Source organism: Typopeltis vanoorti, chromosome 22, assembly GCF_054136105.1.
Source record: "Typopeltis vanoorti isolate ZY-2024b chromosome 22, IOZ_Tvanoo_1.0, whole genome shotgun sequence".
NCBI lineage: Eukaryota > Metazoa > Arthropoda > Arachnida > Uropygi > Thelyphonidae > Typopeltis > Typopeltis vanoorti.
The window spans coordinates 4,697,053-4,723,379 of NC_143570.1; the positions used below are offsets into that span (position 1 = coordinate 4,697,053).

A 26,327-nucleotide genomic window follows, 5' to 3' on the forward strand; every position below is an offset into this window, starting at 1 on the left:
AAAAGATTTCATCCATTACCACTGTTTAATTCACCAGGAGAATTTGTGTGAAAACTATTGGATTTGAGAATGTCATAAAAGTTATTGTGACTGTTGTCAGCATTATTAGGGCAAGAGGATTGAATCATCGTCAATTCCAAGAGCGAGAAGCAGATCACGGCGATGTGTTTATTATAGTGATGTGCATTGGTTGAGCAGAGGGAAGTTTTAAAAGAGTCTTTGACTTAAGGAGCGAAATACAGCAGTTCTTGCAAACCAAGGGGAAGACGATTGCGGAATTCAACAATCCAAAGTGGATGACAGACAGCCTTTGTGACCAACATCTCGTTGCATATGAATGACCTAAATATACAGCTACAATCCAAAGAGCAGCTGGTGCACACTCTGTTTGATCACATCAAAGCTTTTGTGGCCGAGCTCAAACTCTGGGAGGCACAACTCGCAAAAAAAAGATTTAACTCATTTTCAGCTTCTCACCGAGTCCAACTGTTCTTTTTTTGATGAATACGCCACAAAATTAGCCGTGTTGCGAAGTGAGTTATAAGAGAGATTTAGTGATTTTCGTAACCAACGTCTTCTTTAGATTTATTTTTAATGCCATTCAGTTTCAGTGCTACTGAAATGCCAGGCTCAGTACAAATGGAGCTGCTCGAACTCCAAAACAACTCTTCTTTGAGAGAAAAAAATTCAGTGTGCCCTTGCTTACATTTCACAAAGACTATATTTCTTAGGGCGTATTCCCTAATCTTCGCCAGCATGCTTTGAAGATGTGAGCTTTGTTAAGAAGTTCTTCTCCATAATGAAGCATGTGAAGTCCAAGACAAGAACTCATATTATGGACCAACATCTCGAGAATATTCTGAGCATAGCACACGACTTCCAACATTGATGCCAACATCGAAATGCTGGTCAAGGAAAAGTATTGCCAAGTTTCCCATTGACAGTGTAAAAAATGAATGTTTTCTTCATTAAATTATCTTTTTTCAAGTATTGATTGTATTTACTTATCATGAACCCGACTCCTACCTATGCTCTTAAAGCTGAGTTTGTTTATTTTTATAGGATTTTATGTAAAGTATCAAATGCGCAGCGTTCCCTGTGAATCTGGAAAGCATCTTACAATTCTGAATACTGCAGTATAGCTTAGTGGCCTGTGAGCTTCATTGAAATTTTTAATGCAGCCCACATTGTCTGAAAGGTTGAAGATACTTGATCTAATGCAATTAATTGTAAGATAATTTTGAATAATTTATTAATTAATTGCAACAAAATCTTGGTCCTTCTTGGTTACACACATAAGAAATTGTAAAAACTCACTAACCTATTTAAACATTTTTATACATACATACATACATCTTCAAGGCCCACTCTTCCTAATTGGGTTGTGGGGGCAAAAGCTGCAAGAGGAACTTCCAATGGTCACGATCCTCTGCCACCAAGTTCAGGTGTTCTGGTGGGATTCCCAAACGTGTCCACCCAAGGTTTTGGATATAATCTATCCAGCGAGTCCTTGGCCTTCCACATGGTCTCCCACCCTCTGGCTTGGCAAAGAGGGCCTGCTGAGGGAACCTCTCTTGTGACATTCTGACCAGGTGCCCGTACCAGCGTAACCGTGATCTCTCAACACGGAGAAGCAGTGGTTGAGTATTGATGGTTTCCCGAATTGCAGAGCTTCTGACTCTGTCAAGTTTTGTCAGCCCCGCAACCCCCTCGAAGGAACCTCATTTCAGCCGCTTGGATTTGTGTCCGCATTCTTTTGGTCATTACCCAACTCTCATGACCATAGGTGAGGATGGGGACATAGACTGTATTGAAGACAGCCAGCTTTGCCTTCTGGCTTAACTCCCGCTTCAATACTACTGAACAGCCAAGCTCCCGCAATATTAAGCTTGCTAAGCCAATTCGAGTATCTAGCTCTACGTCCCATTTTCCATCATTCGTGAATATGGACCCGAGGTATTTAAACTTCTCCACCTGTCTCATTGGGACTCCACTTACATTTAGAGTGCACTGGGATGGTTGTCTTGAGACCACAAATGTTTCAGTTTTGGCCACACTGATCTTCATTCCGGCATCTGCACCAACAGCTACAAACCTATCCAGGGTCCGCTGGAGGTCATCTGTGGAAGAGCTAAGCAGAACTAGGTCATCTGCAAAAAGCAGACGTCCAGTGCCACATTTTCCAATTCTGACACACTCACTGCCTCGGCTGTGCCTATCAATCCAGTCCATAAATATTATGAAAAGGAGGGGTGACAGAACACACCCTTGGCAGAGGCCAACGGAGACTGTGAAAGGTTCAGACTTTGTGCTGTTTACTCTGACACAAAACTCTGGGCATTCATACAGGGACTGGATAGCAGCTAATAGTTGACCATCCACTCCATACTCCTGTACTACTTGCCAAAGCTTATCCCGAGGAACCCGGTCATATGCCTTCTCCAAGTCCACAAAACATGTGTAGACATTCTTGGCATATTCCCAAGATTTCTCAAAGACTTGCCTTAAAGTGAAGATTTGATCAGTTGTGCTTCTACCAGGACGAAAGCCACATTGTTCTTCCTGGAACTTTGACTCAACTATGCTCCTGCACCGTCTTTCCAAGCACTTAGCATACACTTTCCCAGGCAGGCTGAGCAGAGAGATGCCACAATAGTTACTGAAATCCTTCTGGTCTCCCTTTTTAAAGACTGGTATTATTATGCCTGTCTGCCATTGCTTTGGTGCTCGCCCAGATATCCAAGCAGCCTGACACACTCGAGTCAGCCAGAGAACACCGTCTCGATTTAAGGCTTTTAGCATTTCAGGCCGAATTTCATCATCGCCAGCAGCCTTGCCCGATTTTAGCGATTTTATTGTTAAATGGACCTCTTCTGCTGTGAGGCTAGTCATTGCCCCGATCTGCACCTCTTGGATGTCCACAACTGCTGGGCCACCTGGGTTAAGAAGGCTCTCAAAGTATTCCCTCCATCTGTGGAGGATATCCTTCTCAGTTGTTAAAAGTGCACCATCAGAGGCCTTGATTACCCTTGCTGTGCACGATTTCCTCCCTTGAAGGCGGCGGATGGTCTGCCAGAATACTTTGTTTGCATTTGCATAGGATGAATCTAATCTTTCTCCAAAGGATTCCCCAGCCTTCTGCTTTGCTGTTTTTACTGCCTTAGCAGCAGCTTTTCGTGCCTCAGCATACTGCAAACGCATCTCAGGTGACCTGACTCTAAGCCATGTTAGGTAGGACTTCTTTTTTGCCCGGACAGTTTTTTGGACTTCTTGGTTCCATCAAGGTGTCCTTTTCTCACTGCCCGTTTTCACGCCGAGCCGCTTTCTGCCACACCATGAGAGTGCAGAGGCAGTGACAGCTGTTCTGAACAGCTTCCATTCCTCCTCAACATCTGCAGTAAGCTTGGGAATCTCTTTGAACCTGGAGGAAATGTCATCTGCAAAATTCTTCCTCACAGCCTCATTTTCCAATGTCTCCCATTTCACGTGGTATAGCTGCTTAGGCCTACCAGCGTTGATGGTAGCATCTGGTTTCTGAAGCCGTAGAGTGCACACAACAAGGTGGTGGTCAGTTGACAATTCTGTCCCTCTTCTCACACGAACGTCCAACACTGAGAAAAATAAGTCTGCTGAGACTATAAAGAAGTCGATCAGAGACCTTTGTTCTAGTGTATCCCTGTACCAGGTATACTTATGGACTTCTCGGTGCTGGAAGAAGGTATTCATTATGGACAAGCTATTAGTACAGCAGAAGTCCAATAATTTCAACCCATTCGCGTTAAGGTCAGGGGCACCGTTCCTCCCAACCACACCCCTCCATGTCTGGTCATCTGTTCCAACATGTGCATTGAAGTCTCCCATTAGCAGGACTGATTCCATGTCTGCCACCCTGTCAAAAGCAGCATCCACTTCCTCTAAGAAGGCAGAGTATTCTGACTCCAGATTAGGTGCATAGGCTTGCACCACAGCCAAATCATGGTTTTTCATCTGAAGCCTTAATACACATACCTTAATAAACATTTTTATAAACTACAAAAACTATTTGATAATATATTACTCTACTTGTGTATATAAGGAAAATATTTTTGTTGATAACAAAATAATCAGCCAAAAATAAAGGTAAAAACCACAGAATATATGAGAATAATACTTCTATTGTATATTTATAAATATTATGTGTACGTGATGAGAATAATAAACTTAGTATTGTATTGTATTGTAAATGTGCACAGAGTGGGGGCGATGTATTTATTTTAAGATACTGTATGTCAGAAAACAACAATGAAGGATAATGCTGTATTTGTTTGGTATATTCGAATTACTCAAGGGTGTAAAATTTGGACGAGGAGGACGAAGATTACCTCCTTTGACTACAATACTGTTTCCAACTTGCCTACCACATCAGTTCACACTTAACAAATGCAAAACAGATGAAACTCAGAAAACAAAAACAGCAACTCATGACAAACGATAACGTTCATTTGGATTGGTTGACACAATAACCAGTCACTGCCTCTAGGTGCTATTGTCTCAGAGCTCACCCCTGAACGCACACCTGAACTATTAACATGAGTGTGATGCAACGTTTATGTGTCGAAAAGTGTCCTCTTCATGAAGCATTAGTATATTGTGTTTACTGTCAGGAATCACTCAAAGTCTGGAAAGAATTAGGGGAGTCTTTATTGGGAATAAATGCAAAAATATAATATCAGTGATATTTCTGTTCAGTGGATGAGCACTGCACACCTGTCACACTCTGAATATTCGCCCCTGCTTGATACTATCTTTAGGATATGGTGGCATATATATACGTATATGAGGGTGGTAAGAAAAGTTCTCAGCCTAACAATAAAAAAAAGAATTTATAATTTCAAAATTATTTTTTATTTATCAACATAATCTCCCTTAAGACTAATACATTTATTCCAGTGATTCTCCAGCACCATTATCCTGTCCCTGTAGTGGTTCTCAGTAAGATCTGCAAAATACTGTCTGCCCTTCCTGGGTACACTATTCAGACATCAGCCAGATCGTGGTTGGTCTTCAACTGACATGTCCCCATTTTTGAAACGTGAAAACCACTTGTAGACCTGCATTTTACCTAAAGCGTCATCCTTAAAGGCTTGCTGAAGCATAACAATAGTTTCAGCTGCAGTTTTGTCCAAAAGAAAAAATTTCACACACACACACACTCTCTGTTCCTTGTGGCCAGCCATCACAAAATTACCAAATTTGCTTATAAGAACTAACAGAAAAGCAGCCAGAACAACAAACCAGTTCACACAGGATGACACCACTTGCCAGACTAGCATGGATAAGTGTACACTCGTAATGCTTAGTGACATCATCCACAATAGGAAAACGCATGTGCACATGCCAAGTTCAGAGTCTGGTTATTTTTAGATACCCCCCCCCCCCCTCCCGCATGGATTATAAGGGGGAAAAAGGACACGTGAGAAAGAAATGGAATATAACTACTGAAAGATATTTACCTAAAATATTGTAACGAAAGATCGGGGGGAAGGAGTCTCTGGGTTTGAGAGTTCTGGATCTTCTGGTAATAGCAGTAGAGGATTTGTCTATAACTTTCGCTTATGACCAACTTGGCCACCTCTCAATCTTGACTAGAGAGTTGGCTAAGCTTGTGGAAGTTTCATTTGAGAAGTTGTACTGGTGATTATGTAGAACTGATGATTATGACAAATTCAGAAGGCAGCATGAAGCATATAAGGCTTAGCTTATAAGTCATGAAACTGCAAGGCAAGGATGTTTGAGAAATGTGGTATCCGATTGTATACCTAAATTAAGAGAATAAACTGGGTAGAAGTTGAATGGATGACTGGCATCATCAAGCAGGAGCTGTAGAAAAGAAAATGTTTTCGAAGGAATAGAAAGATGATTGGTAACCTAGTGAGCACTAAAGAGCACAGGCAAGAAGAGTGATCAGCATAGTAAGGAAGGTGAAACCAGATTATGAGAGGAAATTAGCCAAGCATACCAAGGGAAATCCTAAAAAAATTCTTTTGCTATGTAGTGAGTAAAAGGAGGATTGATTATAGAAGAATAATTTTAATGAATTACAGCTGGATAGGGAGGTGACAAAGCAGTTGAATTACTGAGTGATTACTTTGTGAGGTTGTGTTGCTCAGGTGGAAGTTTTTGATACATATAACACACACACACACACACACACACACACACACACACACACACACACACACACACACACACACACACACACAGAGGCACTCAGGCAGAGCCTGCGGCAAATAAATCCATGTGTCAGGAGTAGAGTAATCTGTAATATTCTTCTTAAACAGTTGAAGATTTTAATCCTCTGGAAATACTTCATGGGGTGGGGAAGTTCTACTCCACAGAACTGAGATGAATGGAATGAAAGACAGCCAGGAGGAGCAGATTTGTTGAGCATGCAGTTTGTCTGTAAAGAAATGTTGGTTAACTCATGCTTAAATTCCAGTAGAGCTGGCAGAAATGAGAGGCATAATAGATGCTATTTCTGTTGAATAGCAGCCATTCCATACTGTTCAGCCACTGTCTCATAGACAGTGGCTGAAGAGAGTCTGTGGGAGATGTCTTTAATCAACTGAACCAGTCTTTACTGAAGAGTGTTAAGAATTTTTAGGGAGGTGTTAGTTGCACTACCCCAAACCTGAGAGCAGTATTCCAAGATTGGATGGATTTGAGATTTATATAGAGTAAGTAACATGAAAAGAGGATGCCAAGCTTTTTTGGAAGCTGAGGATGCTACAGAAATGATGCAGTTATTCCAAGTAAGATGGAAGTTTTTCCCACTTGGTTATACTATAAATTAAAGATGCCAAGAAATTATATTCTTGGTTTAATCCTTTATCCAAGAAATTAAAAAAGAGCTCGGCCTCTGAACCAAAACTTCCAACCAACACTGTAGTCAGCCTTTCTTCAGTTACGTTGAAGCCTGCAGCACTGATCGCACTATCATGTAGCCACAACTTCGCATTGCTCCCAGGAAAATACCTGCTGAGGATCGAATGCGGGATCCGCCACCATATCGCCAACAATATTAGACTGGATGTAGCTTGTGTTCTTATCGAAGCAAGACCACCAAAAACCAACATATCCAATAGTGAATATAAAGCTCTGCAGGAATTGAAGAAAAACAAAGAAATAGTAATCACCAGAGCTGATAAGGGGAACGGCACCATAGTACCCAACCAAACGGACTACAGAGGTAAGCTTAGTGCTCTATTATTAGATTGTGCTACTTACCTCCCCATTGAATACAATCCCATCAACTCACAAATTAGGCTCCTTAACTAAAAACACACGTACTAACCACAGTAATGAATATTTAATTTGTAAATATTTCATCCCAAGTATCTTGGGACATCATCAGTACAGTAGTTCAAACAATACTAGGAATAACATACAGTTAGGGCGTACAATGGAATCTCAATATACGTGCAGTAATGTGTTATAGAAGTAAATTAAATAACTAAAAAAAAAAAAAAAATATATATATATATATATATATATAAAGATTATTTTACACAATTTTGTATGATAATTTCTCATACTTTAGGAATAGTAAGAAAGTCGTTGCAGTTTAAATTTGGTCTGTGTAGTATGGCTTCAGCACTTTCTTTATATAAACATTCATATTTATATAAAGATCTGTGTAAAAGTTTCGACTTTTCCCAATGGATCACATGGTTTGGATTTTCAACTCCATGTTGGGAGAGACCAGATTTCTGCGGTTTGAAAAGACGAATGTAGTCTTGATGTTCCGAGATGTGTTCCTGAACAGACCTACCTGACTGACCAAAGTAAGACAATTTTCAGGAGCATGAGATCTCATAAACGCCAGGTAACATCAGAGGTGAGAGTTTGTCCTTAGAAGAAAGTAACAAGTTATAGATTTGGTTGATAGGTTTGTAAGTAGTGGCAAAATTGTATTTCTTCATAATTTTTGAAAGACATTCAGAGATGCTTTTGACGTAAGGTATGGGAATCCTATGGACTTCTTGTCTGGGTCGATGTGTGGGAAGGTGATTGATGATTTTTTTGAGTTGTTTTAAGATTATATCCATTTAGTATGACTGTATTTTTGATTATTTCTAGTTCTTGGTTTAGAGAATCTTCAGAGGAGCAGAATTTGTGTGCTCTGGAAACTAGTAATTTAATGATACCAGATTTCTGAGATGGATGATGAGCGGAAGAATTGTGAATGTAGCGACCTGAAAATGTAGGCTTGCAATAGACAGACGTGGCGATGGAACTGGCTTCTTTGGATGTCTAAATCCAGAAAGGAGATATCCTGTGGAGATTCTTTTTCTAGCATAAAGTTGATGCGAGGGTGAAGAAGGTTTATTTTATCTAGAAACAGTTGTAATTCCTGTGTGGGATGATCCCAGACTGCAATTACGTCGTCGACATATCGTAACCAAATTTTTGGTTTGGGTTCAAAAGTGAATATTTTTTCTTCAAGGTGTTCTAGAAACAGGTTTGCTAAGTTTGGTGATAAAGGAGATCCCATTGCTGTTCCTTGTTCTTCACTTTTGAACCCAAACCAAAAATTTGGTTACGATATGTCAACGATGTATTTGCAGCCTGGGATCATCCCGAACAGGAATTAATAATTATCCAAGTGTAGGCAAACAAAGTTTGCACCTGAAGTAATTTCAGGACTGGGCAACTTGTATATAGAGGCTAATAACTTCACATCACTTGCCTTAGTATCTCATAAGGAGCAGCAGATTTGTAGAGCATGCAGTTTGTCTGTAAAGAAATGTTGGTCAACTCTTGCTTAAATTCCTGTAGAGCTGGCAGAAATGAGAGGCATAATAAATGCTAGTTCTGTTGAATAGCAGCCATTATGGGCATGTATGCTATGCATTATGGGAAGGGTCACTACCCAGATTGGTTTCGACCTTTATTGATGTCTAATTAGTGGGAACCAGACCCAGAAGTGATACCAAAGTTGAAGTAATGCAGAAGTCATATTTCCATATATGAGTAGCGAAAAAGTGTCACACCTTATTATTAAAATACTCTGGATTAGAGATAGATGTTGGAAGTTTTTCCACTCGGTTATACTATAAATTAAAGATGCCAAGAAATTGGAAAGGGTAGAAGAAATGAGAAGGGTAGTGACCCTTTTCATAATGCATAGCATTATACATGTCCATAAGATGTGCATTATGGGATACTAAGGCAAGTGATGTGAAGTCATCATCTACATACGAGTTTCTCTATAACTTCTTCCTGGGATAGCTCTTTGTCCTTGTTCCTTCTCCCTGTTCCACTAAATGAAAGATCTTTCCAGTGTTAACCCTGTATCTGCCTCTCAGCAGTTTAAGCATCTCAATCATATCACCTCTCTTTCTGTTTACCAAACTCCACAGTCCACATTCCCTCAGCCTATCCTTATAACTAACATTGTACAGTTCTCATGTCATTTCGAAATCTAAGTTCCTCCCATTTTCTACATTTTCTGCAGACATGCACTCCACAATCTCTCACCTGCCACATATGTAACTGCTAGGATGTGTACATGCCCCACAAATACTGCATACCACAAAATCCTGTAGTTTGCTGTGTATAATGCAGTCTTTAAATGGGGGGACTAGGTGATAAGCCATTGGCAAATTGAGCTGTAGCCATTTTTTAAATACTGCACAAAGAATATTACAAACTATACTAAAAAACTACGTTTAAGTACAAATTCCCCAACTGCAAATTACCCAAGACCATGCGTTGTATCTACCTTAGATTCCCCGTAATTGAAAGTAAAAAAACTCTCCTAAATAATAATGAAAACTTAATTTTCACTGCTACCTAGTAACACATTTGTCTTTGACCTCCACCTGATGTGAAGTTCTTCAGCAGTGGCACACCCAGTTGGGAGGCCAATGGACCCTGCCCTCCAAAGAAAAAAAAAAAAAACACTAGAAAAATTTCCCAAAATCTTTTCCTAATAAAAATTCAATTTATGTTGTGTCTTCCATTTCTATACTACTTATGAATTAGCAGTCATTGCAGATGCTCAGTCATAGGGCATATGCGATTCGTGGTGTGTATTCTCAAATTGTCTACTCAAGTTGCTCCCCCCCCCCCAAGATTAAATCCTGAGTGCGCTACTGTTCTGCAGTATGGTGATGTAAAAATTTTGCAGTGTCTACACTTGTATAATCCATTAGGCTTGGTCAAAAGGTTGACTTTCAGTTAACTGGACTATAGCATCCATTATACTCTTTTTATGAAAAGAGAAATGTGAGAATTACGAAGCATTCCAGAATTTATGCAAGCATACTTAACAAGAAAAGACTAAGAAAATTGGTGAAGGCCCAATTAGTAACCTCCGTTTAGCCTAAACTTTTAAAGCAGCTTGAACATGTTGACTGCCATTGGTATAATTTTTAAACTTGCTGCTGGTGTCAATAGGTTGCTAGTATTTTCTCTTCAGAAATATAATTGTTCATACATTTTTCAATTTGTCACCACTGTAACTACAAACTTTTCTTTAGTAAAAATCGTTTTTGGAGCTTGTGTGACTATATTACTGATGTATTGAAAGTTTCTGGTCCTGCACAGGTTGTGAGTAGCCAACTCATTAGAAGTGATTTATCACTTGCTACTGCTGCGACAATGTTCTTAATATTTTCTCTTTAATACTATATAATTATGATTATTTATTTATTTTTGCTTTGTCACTGTAGTATATGTTTAGTAAAGAAACAAGAATCAAATTATCTCATCGTTGGTGTTGTTGATAAATACTTCTTTTATATACAGTATCTATAAGACATCTCACCACATATCGGTTCCTGAAAAAAATTAGTTTACACCTAAACACAAATAAGTGACTTATGTTAATTTCCTGTTGATGTTAGTATGATTGCTAACATATAATAAGCTGGATGCCCTTTTCTCCATGTGTGTAGAAACTTTGAACCGTTCATATAAACATACAAGCTCTGAAATCATTTTAGTATAACTCTTATATTGCAGTTTTTGTGTTTATTTTACAAATATGTTGTGTTATTGCTCTCATTTTATTCACTTTTAAAAAAGTATTAGTTCCATTCCACTGTAGTTACTCTGTATGGCAATCTTCTTCTCTTCCCCCTCCCCAATTTGATATGCCTGTAATGGTAACAAATTATCATTTTGTCGCAACAGTATTTCAGTGTTCAAAAAATACTATATGAGAAAACTCAGTTGGCAGTCAGTGTGTTAAATCTTATATTTCAAATCTGCTTTAAGTTATCCTTTGTGACAGTAGATGTTCCTTATATTTTACAACACGCTTACTGCCAACTATGAGATAACTTGTAGTTGGCTGTTTGTATCAGGACACCAGCAATGACTTATCTTGTATCATATTTTTCACATCAGATATTAGTATACTAGTTGCTAACACATCAGATATTAGTATACTAGTTGCTAACACATCAGATATTAGTATACTAGATTCTAGTCCATAAGGCTCCCTACCCTTATGAACTAGAATCTTTTGACCAATAATATAATCACAGAAGCTCTGAATCCATTTTTTGCTACAAAATGTTCATAGTTACAGTAACAAAGTGAAAAATTTATCAACAATTAAATATTTTTGAAGAGAAAGTACTATCACCCTCGTGGCACCAGTGGCAAGTTTACATGTTGGGTGAACGACAGTCAACATGTTAAGGATCCCTTCTACTGCATACAATCAACAAACCAAATTTATTCTTTCCTCTAAACATCTATACATATATTACAGGTTCCACTATCATTAAAAAGCATTTTTGAAACTTTGGGGAGGTGGGAGTCACTTTAAACATCATCTGATTGAGAAAGCTGTTCTTCACTGAATATTTTACTTAAAAAATTATTATTGTTACACTCAGTTATTCATAATAATGTCCGTAGTAATTAATAACAAATTTTTGCAGTGTGGATTTTTCATTTATTTACAGATTTTGCAATAGCCACATGCAGGTTGCTGGGATACTTCCAAAAAAAGAGCGTAAGAACAAAAAGGAAAAAGACAGAGATGTCTTTATACCTGCGGATGGGAGACTAAAATTTGCAGATAGATTAAGAGCATTGCTGAAGAAAGAAAACAGCATTTCTTGTAATGATGATCCTTTTAATGCTGATGATCCATATGCCTTCCCTGATCCTGTGGCTGAGAATGATAATGTTGGGATTGCAGGTTCTACAATTGCTGTTTCTCGTACTATGTGGAACTGCTCACAAAAAACAGCACCTGATACTGCCACCTCTGAATCTGGAACAAAGACGGAGCAACCTCAACCTCGAAATAGTCCTTCGGCTGATTCTAAACTTAAATCTCATACACCAAAGCTATCAAAAACTATGAATCGTTTGCAAGCTAAAATAGCACAGAATAAGTTGCTTGACAAGCTGAAGAAATACCAAGACTCTAGTCACAGTGTTACCAGTTTATCATCAGTTCATTCTGTTTCTTCGTTGTCTGTTAAATCAGAAATTGTTTCTCCTGTGACAGTATTTTCATCATCAGGACAAACTACAGATCAACAAGAGGTTGAAAATACAGAAGAAAAAGTGAACACTGAAAATCCTTCACCAGATTCCACTGTTGACTGTTCTGCAACAACAGCACTGCCCAATTCATCACCTCATGTAGAATTTAATTTAAATAGTTGTCTAGACTGTTCCCCATGTGTAATACCTCCAATAGTACGAACGTCTCCTCCAAAGATTTTATCTGACTCCCCAAAACAAACTAAAAACCAAAAGATAGTAATGAAACCCAGGCAAAATAAAGATAAGGATAAAATTTTTGAGAAAGTACCATTTGTACTGCAAAGGTTGCATCATAATTGGGAAAATAAAAAAAGATATAGGGCAGATCTATACCCTCTTGGTAAGTGTACTGTTTGCATTTAAAATATTTAAGGATTTTTTAAGGATTTTTTCAGCATTCAAATGCCTGTCTTCCCTTGTGACATCCTGTACGTTGCAAAATGTTGATTCCATTTATTTTCATTTCTCAAAGGGTATTCATTTTAGATATAGTGATATATAGAGTTTATATTCCCATGGCTTATAGTACTTATAATTATTAAATTAATACTGGCAAAAACTAATTTCAAAAAAGAAGTAAAAGTTTAATAAATCATGAATCATTTCATATAACACTTGCCTATTTCTTCAGATTCATACATTAAATACAAATATAAAGGAATAGTAATATGAAGATTTCTAAATAACAAACCACCTTTTTTTTTTTTTAATTCGTTTCAACATGCAGCATTATGTTGAATGCAGGAATGAGATATCATGAATGTTGGTCATCGTTACAGGATATAATATACAGTCGGGTCTCTTTTTATGCAGTAGATACGCTCCACAGAAAACCGCATATAAAAAATCGCACAAAAAAGGCCTGACTTGCATTGAAAAATTATGGGTATACTCCATAATTTTCTAAACCCACATAAAACCGAAGCAATGAATTTAAATAAACCTAAAATCGCATAAAAAAAAGTTGATGAAAATTCATGAACATAAGAATGCCTAAGTAGCTCAGTGGACATTCATTTGCATATCACGGCGCTTGACTGCACGAAGGAAGACTTCTTGGTTTCGAATCTAGTTGGCAACTAGAAGAAATTTTTCTAAGCCTTTTTTCAACTAGTTCCCAAGTTAATCGATCTCTGGCACATGCAAGCGGGCTTTTTCTCCTGGAAACTCTGGTTTTTCATCCTGTAAACTCTCAAGAAAATCGACCTTAGAACCTACATTATTTCAGACATTAAATACAAGTGTTAGGGTCAGGGACCACAAGATGGCAGCACTTGTTAAGCCGTCTCTCTCTCTCTTCACTGCATGCCACTTAATTAGTGATAGTCTTTGGCCAGCTATCTCTGTTTGGGTACCAGTGTGGAGATTGAACTGCCCACTCAGTCTCCAAAAGTTAGATAGGGCTAAACGGCCTCGTCTACTCTCTATATACGGGAATAAAAAGGCGTTAGCTGATTTTTTTTTTTTTTAAGTTTTGTTTTAAAGCTTTATTCATTTAATTTTATTGAAAAGTAACAATTTTTTTTTCCTTTTTATATTTTGTCATCGGAATTATCATCGCTATTAGACAATATTCGGCAATGTTTGCAAACTGGTGCAAAATCACTTTCACCACCAGAAGAGATAGTCAGCGCATCAGATCTGTATGGTAAAGGCAATGGTTCTTCACAAACAGAATTAGCTTCACCCTCGTTCTGTGCTGATTTTTTTCTTCTGACAATGTAATCAGCGATTAAACTTTGCGATGAGGATTTCACTAATTTTTTATACAGCTCGCGATATCCAGACATACAGTTCTTCAGCTGACGTTGGAATTAAAAGGCTCGTTCATGATTTGTGTGATTAACAAGAAAATGATTTTCCAATTTATTGCACAGTTCAAGACCTTCTTGAATTATATTTGCAGTGAGGGGGAGAGGATATTTTTCTTCCGCTTCACTATTGTTTTCTGGATCTTCGACAATATTTAAAGTTAATCAGTATCCAATAATATCGTCACTTAAGGCATTATCCACATGCTTGTTTTGTAACCGTAGTGCCATAATTTTTTAAAAGTAATAGGCCTTCAGATTTAAATTTTAATGTGAATAAGAGACGAGACTTTGTTTAATTTTGGTGTTAAGAAATCTCTTATTGTGAAGGTGTTTGTGATGCAACAGATAGTGATTCATCCAATTCCAGCACACAGGAGAAAAAGTCTGCATTCACTCGTAAGTACTTATAATAATATTATAAATTTTTGGTGATCAGAATGGGATATGTCAATGAAAATCAGCACAAATTAATTTATCACCATCATCATCAAATTCCTGCTATGTACCCTCAAGGGGTGTACAGAATATGATAGTACTACATGAAAAAATTACATCATCACTAACTTCCTATCTACAATTTTCCTCCAAATCAGTCTGTTACTTGTCAAGACTCCAACATTGTCAGATCTTATATTTCTATCGTCTAAGGCACTTTGTACCATATCAATCCACCTTTATTTTGGTCTTCCTCTGGGTCGTTTTGCTGCTGACCTGGCAGAGAACACTTGTTTTGCTAATCTTTCCTCGCCCATTCTGTTTAAGTGACCATGCCACCTGAGATTAGCTCTGCTAACGCATTCTGAATGCTGACAATGTCAAGTTCTTTCCTAATATCCTCGTTTTTAATATGATATTGCCATTGATGCCATCTGTTCATGCCTATAATCTTTCTCAGGACTCTCATATCTGTGGTCTCTAGTCTTTGGTCAAGTGTTTTACTTCTGACTCAGCTCTCAGATCCATAAGTTAAAACTGGTTTGAACACTGTCTTGTATACAGCTAATTTAGTGTTCCGACTAATTTCCCTCTTATTCCATATGAATTTATTCAATTGATTTCCCACCATACCAGCTTTGCTGATTCTGTTATCTATTTCTGTATTTAATTTACCATCTTTATTAAAAATCGTGCCTAAGTAGCTGAAATGATGTTTTACTTGTTCCACAGGTTCTCCATTCACAACACAGTTGACATTTTCAATGATTCTACCTATTTTGATTGTCTTTGTCTTTTTATTGCTGACCTTCATACCATATCTATTACAACAGCTATTCAATTTAGTCAGAGAATCTAGCAGACTTGTAGCAGATTTATTTAGAACTATAAGATCATCCGCATAAAGCAAAGAGCTGACATTAACATCTCCAATTTTGATATCATGTTTAATACCACTTTCCTTCATAATGTGATCCATATAGATAATGAATAACAGAGGGGATAATGTACATCCTTGTCTCACACCAGATTTAACATTAAACCATCTTCCTGTACTTCTTTCAATTCTAACTGCTGAATTACAACTCAAATAAAGACTAAGTATTACTTGATATAATGCCCCATTGACACCATATAACTGCAGCGTATTGAATAGCTTCTCTCTTGGCACCTTGTCATATGCCTTTTCCAAATCAACAAAACTTAAATAGAGATCTTTGTTATATTCTCATGCTTTCTCGACTATTTGTCGTAAAGTGAAGATCTGATCCTGACAGCCTCTATTTGGCCTGAATCCATCTTGTTCTTCACCAAGCTTTTCTTCCACAATTCTTCTCAACCGTTTCTCAAGTATACTTGCATAGATCTTGCCAGGAACACTCAGTAGGGAAATACCTCTGTAATTCTCACATTCAGTTTTATTTCCCTTTTTATATATGGGTACTATGAGAGCTCTACTCCAATCATCGGGAATTCGTCCCTCTGTCCAGGCTTTCTGAACTATGCAGTGCAGCCACTGTAAGACTCTTATACTTCAGCATTTCTAGTCGAATATCATCTACTCCTGCCTTTCCACATTTCAAGCCTTTGATGGCTTTTTCTACTTCAAGTATGGATATGTATTCCTGACTGCATGCCTGGTCAGTGTTTTTTACCACTGTGCTGTCATCACTGCTTGTTTCATTTAGCAAATTTTCAAAGTAATTACTGCATACCTCAAGGATATCTTTTTCTCCCGTTTTCATGTCACCTTTATCATCTCTAACTCCTTTTACAGCACTCTTTCCTCCATTCCTTAGCTTCTTCAACAACCTCCAGATTATTTTGCCACCTTCTTGATATTTATTTTCTATATTCTTGCCAAAGTCCTCCCATGACTTTTGTTTAGCTAGTTTTACACAGTGTTTAGCATTCTTGCATTTGTCTCTATATTCTCTAAGAGCACAAGCTGACTTATTTGACAGGAACTTTTTATATACTTTCTTCTTTTCCTTCACTGCCTCTTTAACTTCCTGTGTCCACCAGGGAGTTCTGAATTTTTTTATCCTTGCAGACAACTCACCACAAGTCTCTCTTGCTGAATCAACCATGGTTTTCTTCAAGGCTTGCCACTGAATCTCCAAGGTTTGATTCCTGTTCTGAAACTCTTTCATTTTTTCTTCAATAATCTTTGTGTACTTTAGTCTACAGTTCACATCTGAGAGCTCTGCTCAACTTTTATTCACTTTAAAACTTTCTCACATGTTATTCTTTTCAATATGAAATTCAATTTTATCCTGCTCAAGACTAAATAGTGATCACTTCCAATTTCAAATCCTCTGTACACTCTTGTGTCCTGCACCAGGGAGAAAACATCACTATCAACAATAACATAGTGAATGAGACTTTTCTTATTCCTTGCCTCTTCTCTCCATGTGAATTTGTGCACATTTTTATGTTGGAACATGGTGTTAGTAATAACCAGTCCATGTCCTGAGCAGAAATCCAACAGGTATTTGCCATTATTATTAGCTTTGCTCTTTTCTCCAAATTTTCCCAAAATATTTTTGTATGTCTCACAATCACTTCCTCCTCTGCTATTTAGATCCCCAACAAGAACCAACTTTTCCTTTTTCATTGTGTGAGTTGCTTTTTCTAAAGCCTCAAAAAATTCCTCCACTTCTACCTTATTAGAACCGTCTGTGGGACCATAGGCACGAATAAGTCTCATTGTCCAGTTTCCCATTCTCATATTTGCCCACATTACTCTACTTGAGACTGACTGCCATTCAAGAAGATTAGCCTCGTATTTTGTGTTGAATACTATGGCTACTCCTTCTTTTCCTTGATTGTCATTGCCTGAATATAACATGTTGTATTATTTTAATTTAATTTAAAGTTAAATTAATGAAAAAAAAAATTTAATGTTTGTTTAATTAAATATTAATTAATGATCAATGATTAATTAATAATAATAAATCATCTAAATTAAGAATTAATTAATAATTAATATATTACAAAATAACCAAGGTATTCCATGAAAATTTCAGGATTTGTGAAGTGGTCCGTCGTAGGAAAAGTTTGGGAAACTCTGGATTACCCTATTATCGGAATGGATTCTCCTTCTGTTGACATGTGCAGAAGTGTCGAAAGGTCTCGTATCTGTGGGCATACTATACCTCATAACTTCAAATCCGCATAAAAAGAGACCCGAGTGCATTTTGTCTTATACCCTAATTCATTAACATGTAGATCTTTTACATATTCTGCCCACAGTTGATTTAATATCAGACCTGGTTTTATTACACTGGTTCATATCATCTCACTAGCCTCTTTGTAAATTTGCATGCATAAATATTAAATTCTATGCATGGTATTTTGGTGATTTGCTAATCGACTTGATGTTTTTTGTCAGTGGTGTGAAAGGCCAATTCAGATTTCACTCATTTCTTCTTCACATTTCTGAATGTTCTTTTTGACTGATTTCTCCAAAACATTCTATCTGTCCAATATAATAAACACTGCAGTTGCAATACATTTTATAATCTGGTCTTTTCATAGGTTGATGTGGTTGTTTAGGCACTATTAACATCATCAAAAAAAGCTCTCCGAATATATAACTGCACCAGCTATGTGTTACTACGCGAACAAATCACCGCCACGTGTTTTATCTTAGCAGACATTAACGAAGCTATTCGTGCTGTCGAAGATGAGCTTTCGTGCACTTTAAACCACGAACTTTGGTCGATTTTAAGTGACGTCTCATGTACCGCTGCCGACAAAGAATTTAAAAAATTACGAGGCCGACAGATTAAAAAATTCGAAAAATTAAAAAAGAACTCTTCCATCCTTCCAAAACTTGCTACCAATACCGTAATCAACCTTTCTTCAGTCACCCTGAAGCCTGAAGCAATCAATGCACTGTCACGTGGCCACAACTTCGCCATTGCTCCCAAAAAAATACCCAGTGAGGATATTATGATCCAGATCGAACTTGTAATCCGCCACCTTCCACATCAAGTTGCCAACAGTGCAAGACTGGATCTAGCTTGTGTCCTTTCCAAAGCAGTCCCAACAAATCCAACAAGGAATATAAAGCTTTACAGGAAATGAAGAATAATAGAGAAATAGTTATCACCAAAGTGGATAAGGGAAATGCAACTGTAGTCCTTAACCAATAGGACTACACAGATAAGCTGAATGCTCTTCTCTTAGATTGGGCTACTTACCTCCCCATCAATTACAATCCCACCAACTCTCAAATTAGAAAACTTCACAGGCTCCTTAAGAGAGTCACTTCTTGGCCCGTAGAAGTTACCAACAGATTAAAGCCATTTAACCCTATACCCCCCCCCCCCCCCCCGTATTTACGGACTCCCAAAAATACATAAAGAAAATGTGCCATTACGTCCCATAGTGGATGGCATTGATTCCCCCACATACAAATTAGCTAAACATTTGGCCAAAGAGCTCACAAATTATACTTGCAACATACCATCACACATAAAAAACTCAGCCCATTTCAAAGCCAGCATAGAAAACCTTACACTCCAATATACTGACATAATGGTCAGCTTTGACGTCTCCTTTTTATTCACACTCAAGGAAACTTTAGAGCTAATCCAAGCTAAATTTTCTCCCGATATCTCAGCCTTATTTCAGTTCACAATGAACTCAGGCTATTTTGTTTGGCAAGGAAAATTCTACAAACAAATAGAGGGGACAGCCATGGGTTCACCACTCTCCCCACCCTTGGCCAATTTCTTTATGGAGACCTTTGAAGAAAAAGCCTTAGCCTCTGCCCCACAAAAACCAACCATGTGGCTTCACTACGTTGATGATGTGTTCGCTATTTGGCCACATGGCTCTGAAACACTTCTCTCCTTCTTAACACACTTAAACAACCAACACCCCAGAATCAAATTCACCCTGGAAAAAGAGGAAAAAAAACAGCCTCCCTTTCCTAGACACATTAGTCACCCCCAGCCTAATGGAACCTTGGTTTTCTCAGTTTACAGAAAACCCACCCATACAGGCAGATACATTCACCAACAATCCCCCCCCCCCACAACAATATGGAGTAGTGAAAACACTATACAACAGGGCTAAACTAATCTGTTCAAACGACTTGGCCCTAAACACTGAACTAAATCACATCCTCAACACTTTCTCAGCCGATGGCTACCCCCCCAAAAAACTCCAAAAAATATTACAACCTACAAACAACAGATCACCCCCCCCTCCACAACAAGGATTACTCTAAATCCATGACCATTCCCTACATCCGAGGCACCTCGGAAAAGATTACCAAAATCTTAAAGCATGACCTGACCTCCTGTTACAAACCTTACAGAAAATTGGCATCCCTTATCCGCTCCACTAAAGACCAACCACTTCCCCTAGACCTACCTGGTGTATACCAGGTCCCTTGCAGTTGTAATCTGTCTTACTTTGGCCAAACAGACAGGACAGCGAATATCAGAATTTCTGAACACAAGGACTACATCCGGTTTCACAAGTACAGCCATTCTGGTCTTGCAGACCATGCTCTGGATGCACGCCACAGAATACGGTGGAAGAAAGCTACAGTAATACACCGTAGCAAATACAAATTCGAAAGACTATTTATGGAATCAGCCTCAGCCCTAAGAAATTCTCCAAACCTCAACAAATTTGGTTGTATGCGACTGCCCCAAATTTGGGAGGCTTACATCAGCAGACCTTCAGCCCAACGGCCAAGAACACCTACTTAGCCCGCTAGAGGGCACCATCAGGACTTTTAGGAGAACAATAGCTTCATCTCTTCATTCCCAGTTACTGTGCTTGTAGTGCCTATGTACACGTGCTTTTTTTGTAAGTTCCTTTAGAAGATGGCAATGTGATGTTGCCGAAATATCGGAAAATATTTAAAGTATAATTTAATTTATATTCTTAACTACGTTGTTCAATTCCTTAAGTGTTTTAATAATAACATCATGGAAATTTTTTGTAGCAGTCTAAAGGCAACGTACCTTTGAAGATAATCTTACTTTTGAAGTATACAGGGAAAAAAAAAAAAATTTAATACAGGTCTGTATCTGCATGCCAGTTCCCACGATTGCCTGGCACAAAAACATTAAAAGAGAGCCATTATATTATCAAGTGATGAAAATAAAAGAAAGAAGGAAGTAACTTGCATTAAAGACATTCTTCAAAAAAAAATGGTTGCATCATTAAAACTATTAATAACATACTGAATAAATTATCACAGGCTCCAGAACAACCAGGTACAAGGTGTACCCTTGTAGTCACCTGGTTGTTCTTGGCTCCAGAACAACCAGGTGACTACAAGGGTACAGTTTCTTTTCCCTGTATCAAGAATGTTACAGACAAAATAGCAAAAGACCTACAAGAACATAATATCTCCTCGGGGCCAAGGAGAATGGCTGTCAGTTTAATGTGACAAAGTGTAAGGTTATGCATTTTGGGGTGAAAAAATTACCAGCTTTATACTACATTGATGGAACTATACTCCAGGAAATTGATGAAGCCAGAGACTTGGAAGTGTAAGCGGATAGGTTAAAATTTAGGGGACACATAGCAAAAGTGGCTTAAGCAGCTCATCAAATAGCTTGGTTACTTAAGAATAGTTTGACGAGCAGAGACAAGCAGGTTATTGTTCCTCTTTATCAAGCCTTGATAAAACCCCATCTTGACTGCTGTGCACAGATATCTCTGTGCCAGGGTTTCTTGGCAAGGAGCTGGAGATGGAGAGAATCCAGAGGCAAGAGGGTAGTAGGGCTATGGAATGAACCTTATGAGAATAGGTTGAAGGTTTGTGGGTTACTGAAACTGATTTATGATAGGCAGAAAAGGGGTGATATGATTGAGATATACAAATTACTAAGGGGTTTTTACTAGATTAATTCAGAGGAAATTTTTTAAAATAGGTCTGGTGGTGGGAGAACTAGGGGCCATCCATGGAAACTGAGTAAGAGTGTAGTTAACATGGATTTTAGAAATTGATTTTTTGCTTGGAGATCAGCAAATGAGTGGAATAGGTTACCAGAGTCTTTTGTGGGTGCCATGACTGAATGAGTTCAAAGCAAAGTATGATAGATACTGTGAAATGTTGGATAGTTCTTGACATGATGTTTAGGGTCTCACTTTGAGTCTAAGGACTCCTTGGAGTAGCCCGTAATAATAACTTAAAAGTTGCATTTAGACTTCCACAAAAAAATCTCCATGATGTGAAAATCACCTAAACAACCCCATCATCCTATGAAAAGATCAGGAGTTTATAAACAATTGTTTATAAACAAATAATAAACATTACAATTGTAATGTTTATTATGTTCAACAGAAATTCATCAAAAAGAACACGTTAGAGATGTGGAGAAGAAATAAATGAAATCTGAATTGGCCTTTCTCATGACCAACAGAAATCATCAAGTCAATTGGCAAATTGCCAAAATACCATACATAGAATTTAATGTATGCAAATTTAAAGAGGCTGGTGAGATGATACAATGTCTGACCCATTGTAATAAAATCCAATACCTGATGTTAAATCAACTCTGGGCAACATACATAAGAGATCTATGTATTGATGAATTAAGCTGTGGGACAAAATATGTTATAGCCTATAACAATAACCCATGCTCACGATATGTCATTCCTATATTTAACATCTGTCGTGTGTTGAAATGAATTTTTTTAAAAAAATTATGATTTATTTAACCCTGGATACTCACCCTTTTTTGGACATCATCACTGCTCATTTGGGGTATGCTGTCACCCCACGACATTTCTTCCCCCCTTCCACTATAGGTAATTGAAACTGTTATTGTGTTTATATAGCTCAAGCTATTAACAGATTTTTACCTACTATGATATTTTGAAAGGAGAAAAAGGAAGGAAAAATAAAATACAATATTATGTAATTTTAAATTTTTACTGATATTTACCAAGTGTCATACTTTCTAACAAAAACATAAAAAAAATGAATATATCCTAATTTTTCTTGTGCAAATGTGTTGTTAGGTTTCAGTTAAAATGTACATGAAGAAGAAATATACTTTACAATACAAATGACGAACTTATTTACACAAAACAAACAATGAGTGTCAAAAATTGATGTTAAACATTTTTCTACCATGTGAATGATTTGTAGATGGTAAATCTAATAAAAATTTAAAAAAGATGCATCAAAATTAGTTTATAAACCATGTAGAACGTTAATTCTTTCTAGCACATTCATCACAGATGTCTTTCCTGTGATCCGCGCACACAAAAATGTCACATACCAAACAACGAACTTTGGTTTTCCGATCTTGGCTCGTAGACAGATCTGACACCTAACTTGCTTCTTCATATTTGGTTCTGGAGGTCCCTCAGCCTCAACAGGACCAGCATTGGTGTCTTCATCGCCTTGGATGTTCAGAACTTTCTATGATATTCGTAAGTTCTCTAGACTGTGGCTGAGCCAGTCTCCTTTTAATGTGTGGTGTAGCAAGATTCAAGCCCAAATTCTTCAAGTATTGGCACCTAATCATCTTTTACTTAGTTAATGACTGGAGAATTATCTGCAAGTTGATTCCTACTTGATCCAGCATCCCATAAAATAGCGCAGAGGCCATCTTCTGGTTTTGTGGCTTTTTTGTGTAGTTGTGAGCTATCTGGTCAAAACTGTCAACACTACCTTTTGTGTTGTTATAAAAAAAAGTATAACTTCTGGTTGTTTAGACCTCATCAACTTTCTTGTCACTGTACATTGATAGAAATAACCATGGTGCCTAACACAAATTTAACACACACACACTAATGCCCAGCGGGGTATGCTATCACCCCAACAGTCTTACAGAATGACACGTACTTCATGAACTACTTTCACTCATTGACTGATGTGGAGAATGATTGTTGGTTAGAGTATAGCTGGGTGGGGGAAGTGCTGTACACATCTGTGACTAATGTGTAGAAGAAAATGGAGTCACTGGGGTAATGCGTTGCCCCGGGGAGCATTGCAGGGTTAAAAATCTCCACGTTAATACCTCTTCATATTTGTGTTTATCAACCTGAAGAAATACACAATAGTGTTGTATAAAATTAGTCATTGATTTATTGAATTGTTTTATCTTATTTCTATGATTTTTTGCCAGTATTAAATTAATAATTATTGTCATATATAATCTTACTTCTTTCTTTGTGAATGTCTAGTCTACATTGGCATTTGAGTTGTGAGAGGTAAAAGCATTTAGCAAAAATTGGATACTGAGTATCGCTTGATAAACAGTAAAATCAGTAGAGGTATAAGAGCCAAATTTTGATTTTTGTAGCATTCTGATACTATTAAAACTTTGATATCCAAATATAGGACTTGAAAGAGCAAACACTTTAGATGTGGTATTGTATTATTTTATTTTCAGTGTATGCATATGTTTCATGAAATTGTTACTTTCTTAATTGTATTCAAGTCAGTATATTTACTATTTATCCTTGTTTGTAAATGTGTAACCAAATTAATATTTAAAAAGAGTTCATTTAATTACTGATGTTTACTATATACATTAATGTGTATATTAATTCACGTCACCATGCACATCTGAGTTGATATGTTCGAAGATGAAAAGATGTTTGAATTTAAAGTAAACAGAACTCAAATTCTTATAACAGTACTAATTAGCCTGGATGGCGAAATGGTTAACATATGAATAGAGAAGAGAGGCCATGATTGCTATTGACTTGATGAGAAGATTGTGCAAGAGGAATGATGTGCAGTTCATAAATGTATAGAGTGAATTTCATGAATGAAAGGGCTTTTATTTGCCTGAGTGACTGCATTTGAATAGTTTTGAAGTTAGATGTTTGGAGGGAGTGTTGTTCAGTGAGAGATGGGAAGTGCAAAATCAGGAAAACTATAATTACTTGGGTGGGGGGGTGCAGCCATAAGGTTTGGCCCCCTTGGAGTGGTGCTATGGCAGTGCATTGGAAGTGGTCAGAGATAGTTTGCAAGAAGCACTATCAGACTGCATACTTACAGGATAAACCAAGTGTGAGTTAAGTGGATCAGTAGAGATATAAAGCAGGAGTTGAAAAAAAAAAAGGCAGGTGGAGATATTGTGGAAGGAATATAAAGGAACAGGTGATCAGCATACTCATTGAAGCACACAGTGTAAACTAGAAGATTAACTAGTGTGGTAAGAAAGAACAGATTCAGTTATGAGGAAAAATTTGCTAAGAGGGCCAAAATATATCCAAAGAGTTTTTTTGCTAGGAAGAATAATTATGGAATGACAACTTTGATCAGTGTTGATTGTAGGAAGTTGAGAGAAAAAGAAATAGTTCAGTAGCTGAGTGATCATTTTGGAAGGGTGTATCATCCAGGTTGAGATTTTGTGGAGATTTCACAGTTACTGATGTGAGAATTGAGGTAAACAAACAGGAGGTGCCCAGCATACTGAAAAATTTCAACATGAATACAACAGTGGGATGATGGTATATCAGTCCTTTTGGTATGTGCAAGCAAATTGGCAGTGTGCTCTGACAAAGTTGTTTAAGTATCAGTTTTAGCTCTGGCAAGGTTCCAAGAGGGTGGAAAGAAGGTAAAAAGCTCCATTACATAAAGTGGTTCCAAGACAGAATCAGCAAATTTACAGACTAATTAATATCTCGTGAATGATGGTTAAAGTAGTTCGAAATGAAAAATAGAATAAAAAAATCCTTAGTCCACTCATGGTACAAATGTGCTATATGCTCATAACTTTTCATGAGTGGGAACCACATAAAATAATACTCTATAGCTGGCAGCATGTGGCTTTATAAAAAGTAGGTCTTGTCTTAGTAATTTACTCAAATTTTATGTAGACTGACAGTAGGATTAGATGTTCTTCAGACAAATGATACAGCATCACTAAGCACTTTATGGAAACTCAATTGACTTATTGAGTTCTCATCATTAAGGAAATTGAGGGGGAGTAATATAATTTTTTGTGGCAGTGAGATTTTGCATAATTTGTCACATGCATAAGTGTTTTGCAAATGTCCTTAGCAGGTTAAAGCCATTACCCAGTGAGACTGCCACTCTGCTTTTTTGCCCACCCTCCATATATTCCTATATTATGATTAATTTTCATGTTTCCAATTCTTGCATTTAAGTCTCCTTCTAATATTACATAATCATTTTTATTTATTTTATTATATATATATCTTTTGTAACTGATTAAGAATTCAATATTATCATCTTCTCTTCCATCTTCTGGGGTATATAAACCAGTTATTGTTAAATAACCTCTATTTTTATTCTTGTTTCTATTATTCATTCATTCCATAATTTATAATATTTTAACTGTTTTGAAAGGGAGTTATGAATCAAAATCATAACACCTGCTTTTGCTCTTTGGTGTCTGTCAACTCCACTATATATTACATTAAATTTTTCAGTTCTCATGGTTCCTTTTAATTTCTTCTTTTTCAGTGATTTGCTATTTGAAAATTTCTTTCATTTAATATTTGGTCTAATTCTATTTCTTTATATGCTATTCCTCTTATGTTCCAATATGCTATATG

The 26,327-nt window shown here is 37.3% G+C and overlaps 2 protein-coding genes across 2 annotated transcripts in view; both read left to right on the forward strand.

The window, feature by feature from the left end:
• The window catches only part of LOC150094125 (uncharacterized), a 59,602-nt gene extending 46,830 nt beyond the window's left edge, over positions 1-12,772 (forward strand). Inside the window, exons 3-4 of the mRNA XM_090412406.1 lie at positions 11,961-12,651; positions 12,710-12,772. Coding sequence (XP_090268532.1) covers positions 11,961-12,651; positions 12,710-12,772 — 754 coding nt within the window. The remainder of the gene's footprint in view (positions 1-11,960; positions 12,652-12,709) is intronic.
• Positions 12,744-26,327, forward strand: part of l(3)L1231 (zf-C3Hc3H domain-containing lethal (3) L1231) — a 281,991-nt gene continuing 268,407 nt past the window's right edge. The window contains exon 1 of the mRNA XM_090412243.1: positions 12,744-12,895. Within this exon, the coding sequence (XP_090268369.1) occupies positions 12,775-12,895 (121 nt within the window). The 5' untranslated portion in view covers positions 12,744-12,774. The remainder of the gene's footprint in view (positions 12,896-26,327) is intronic.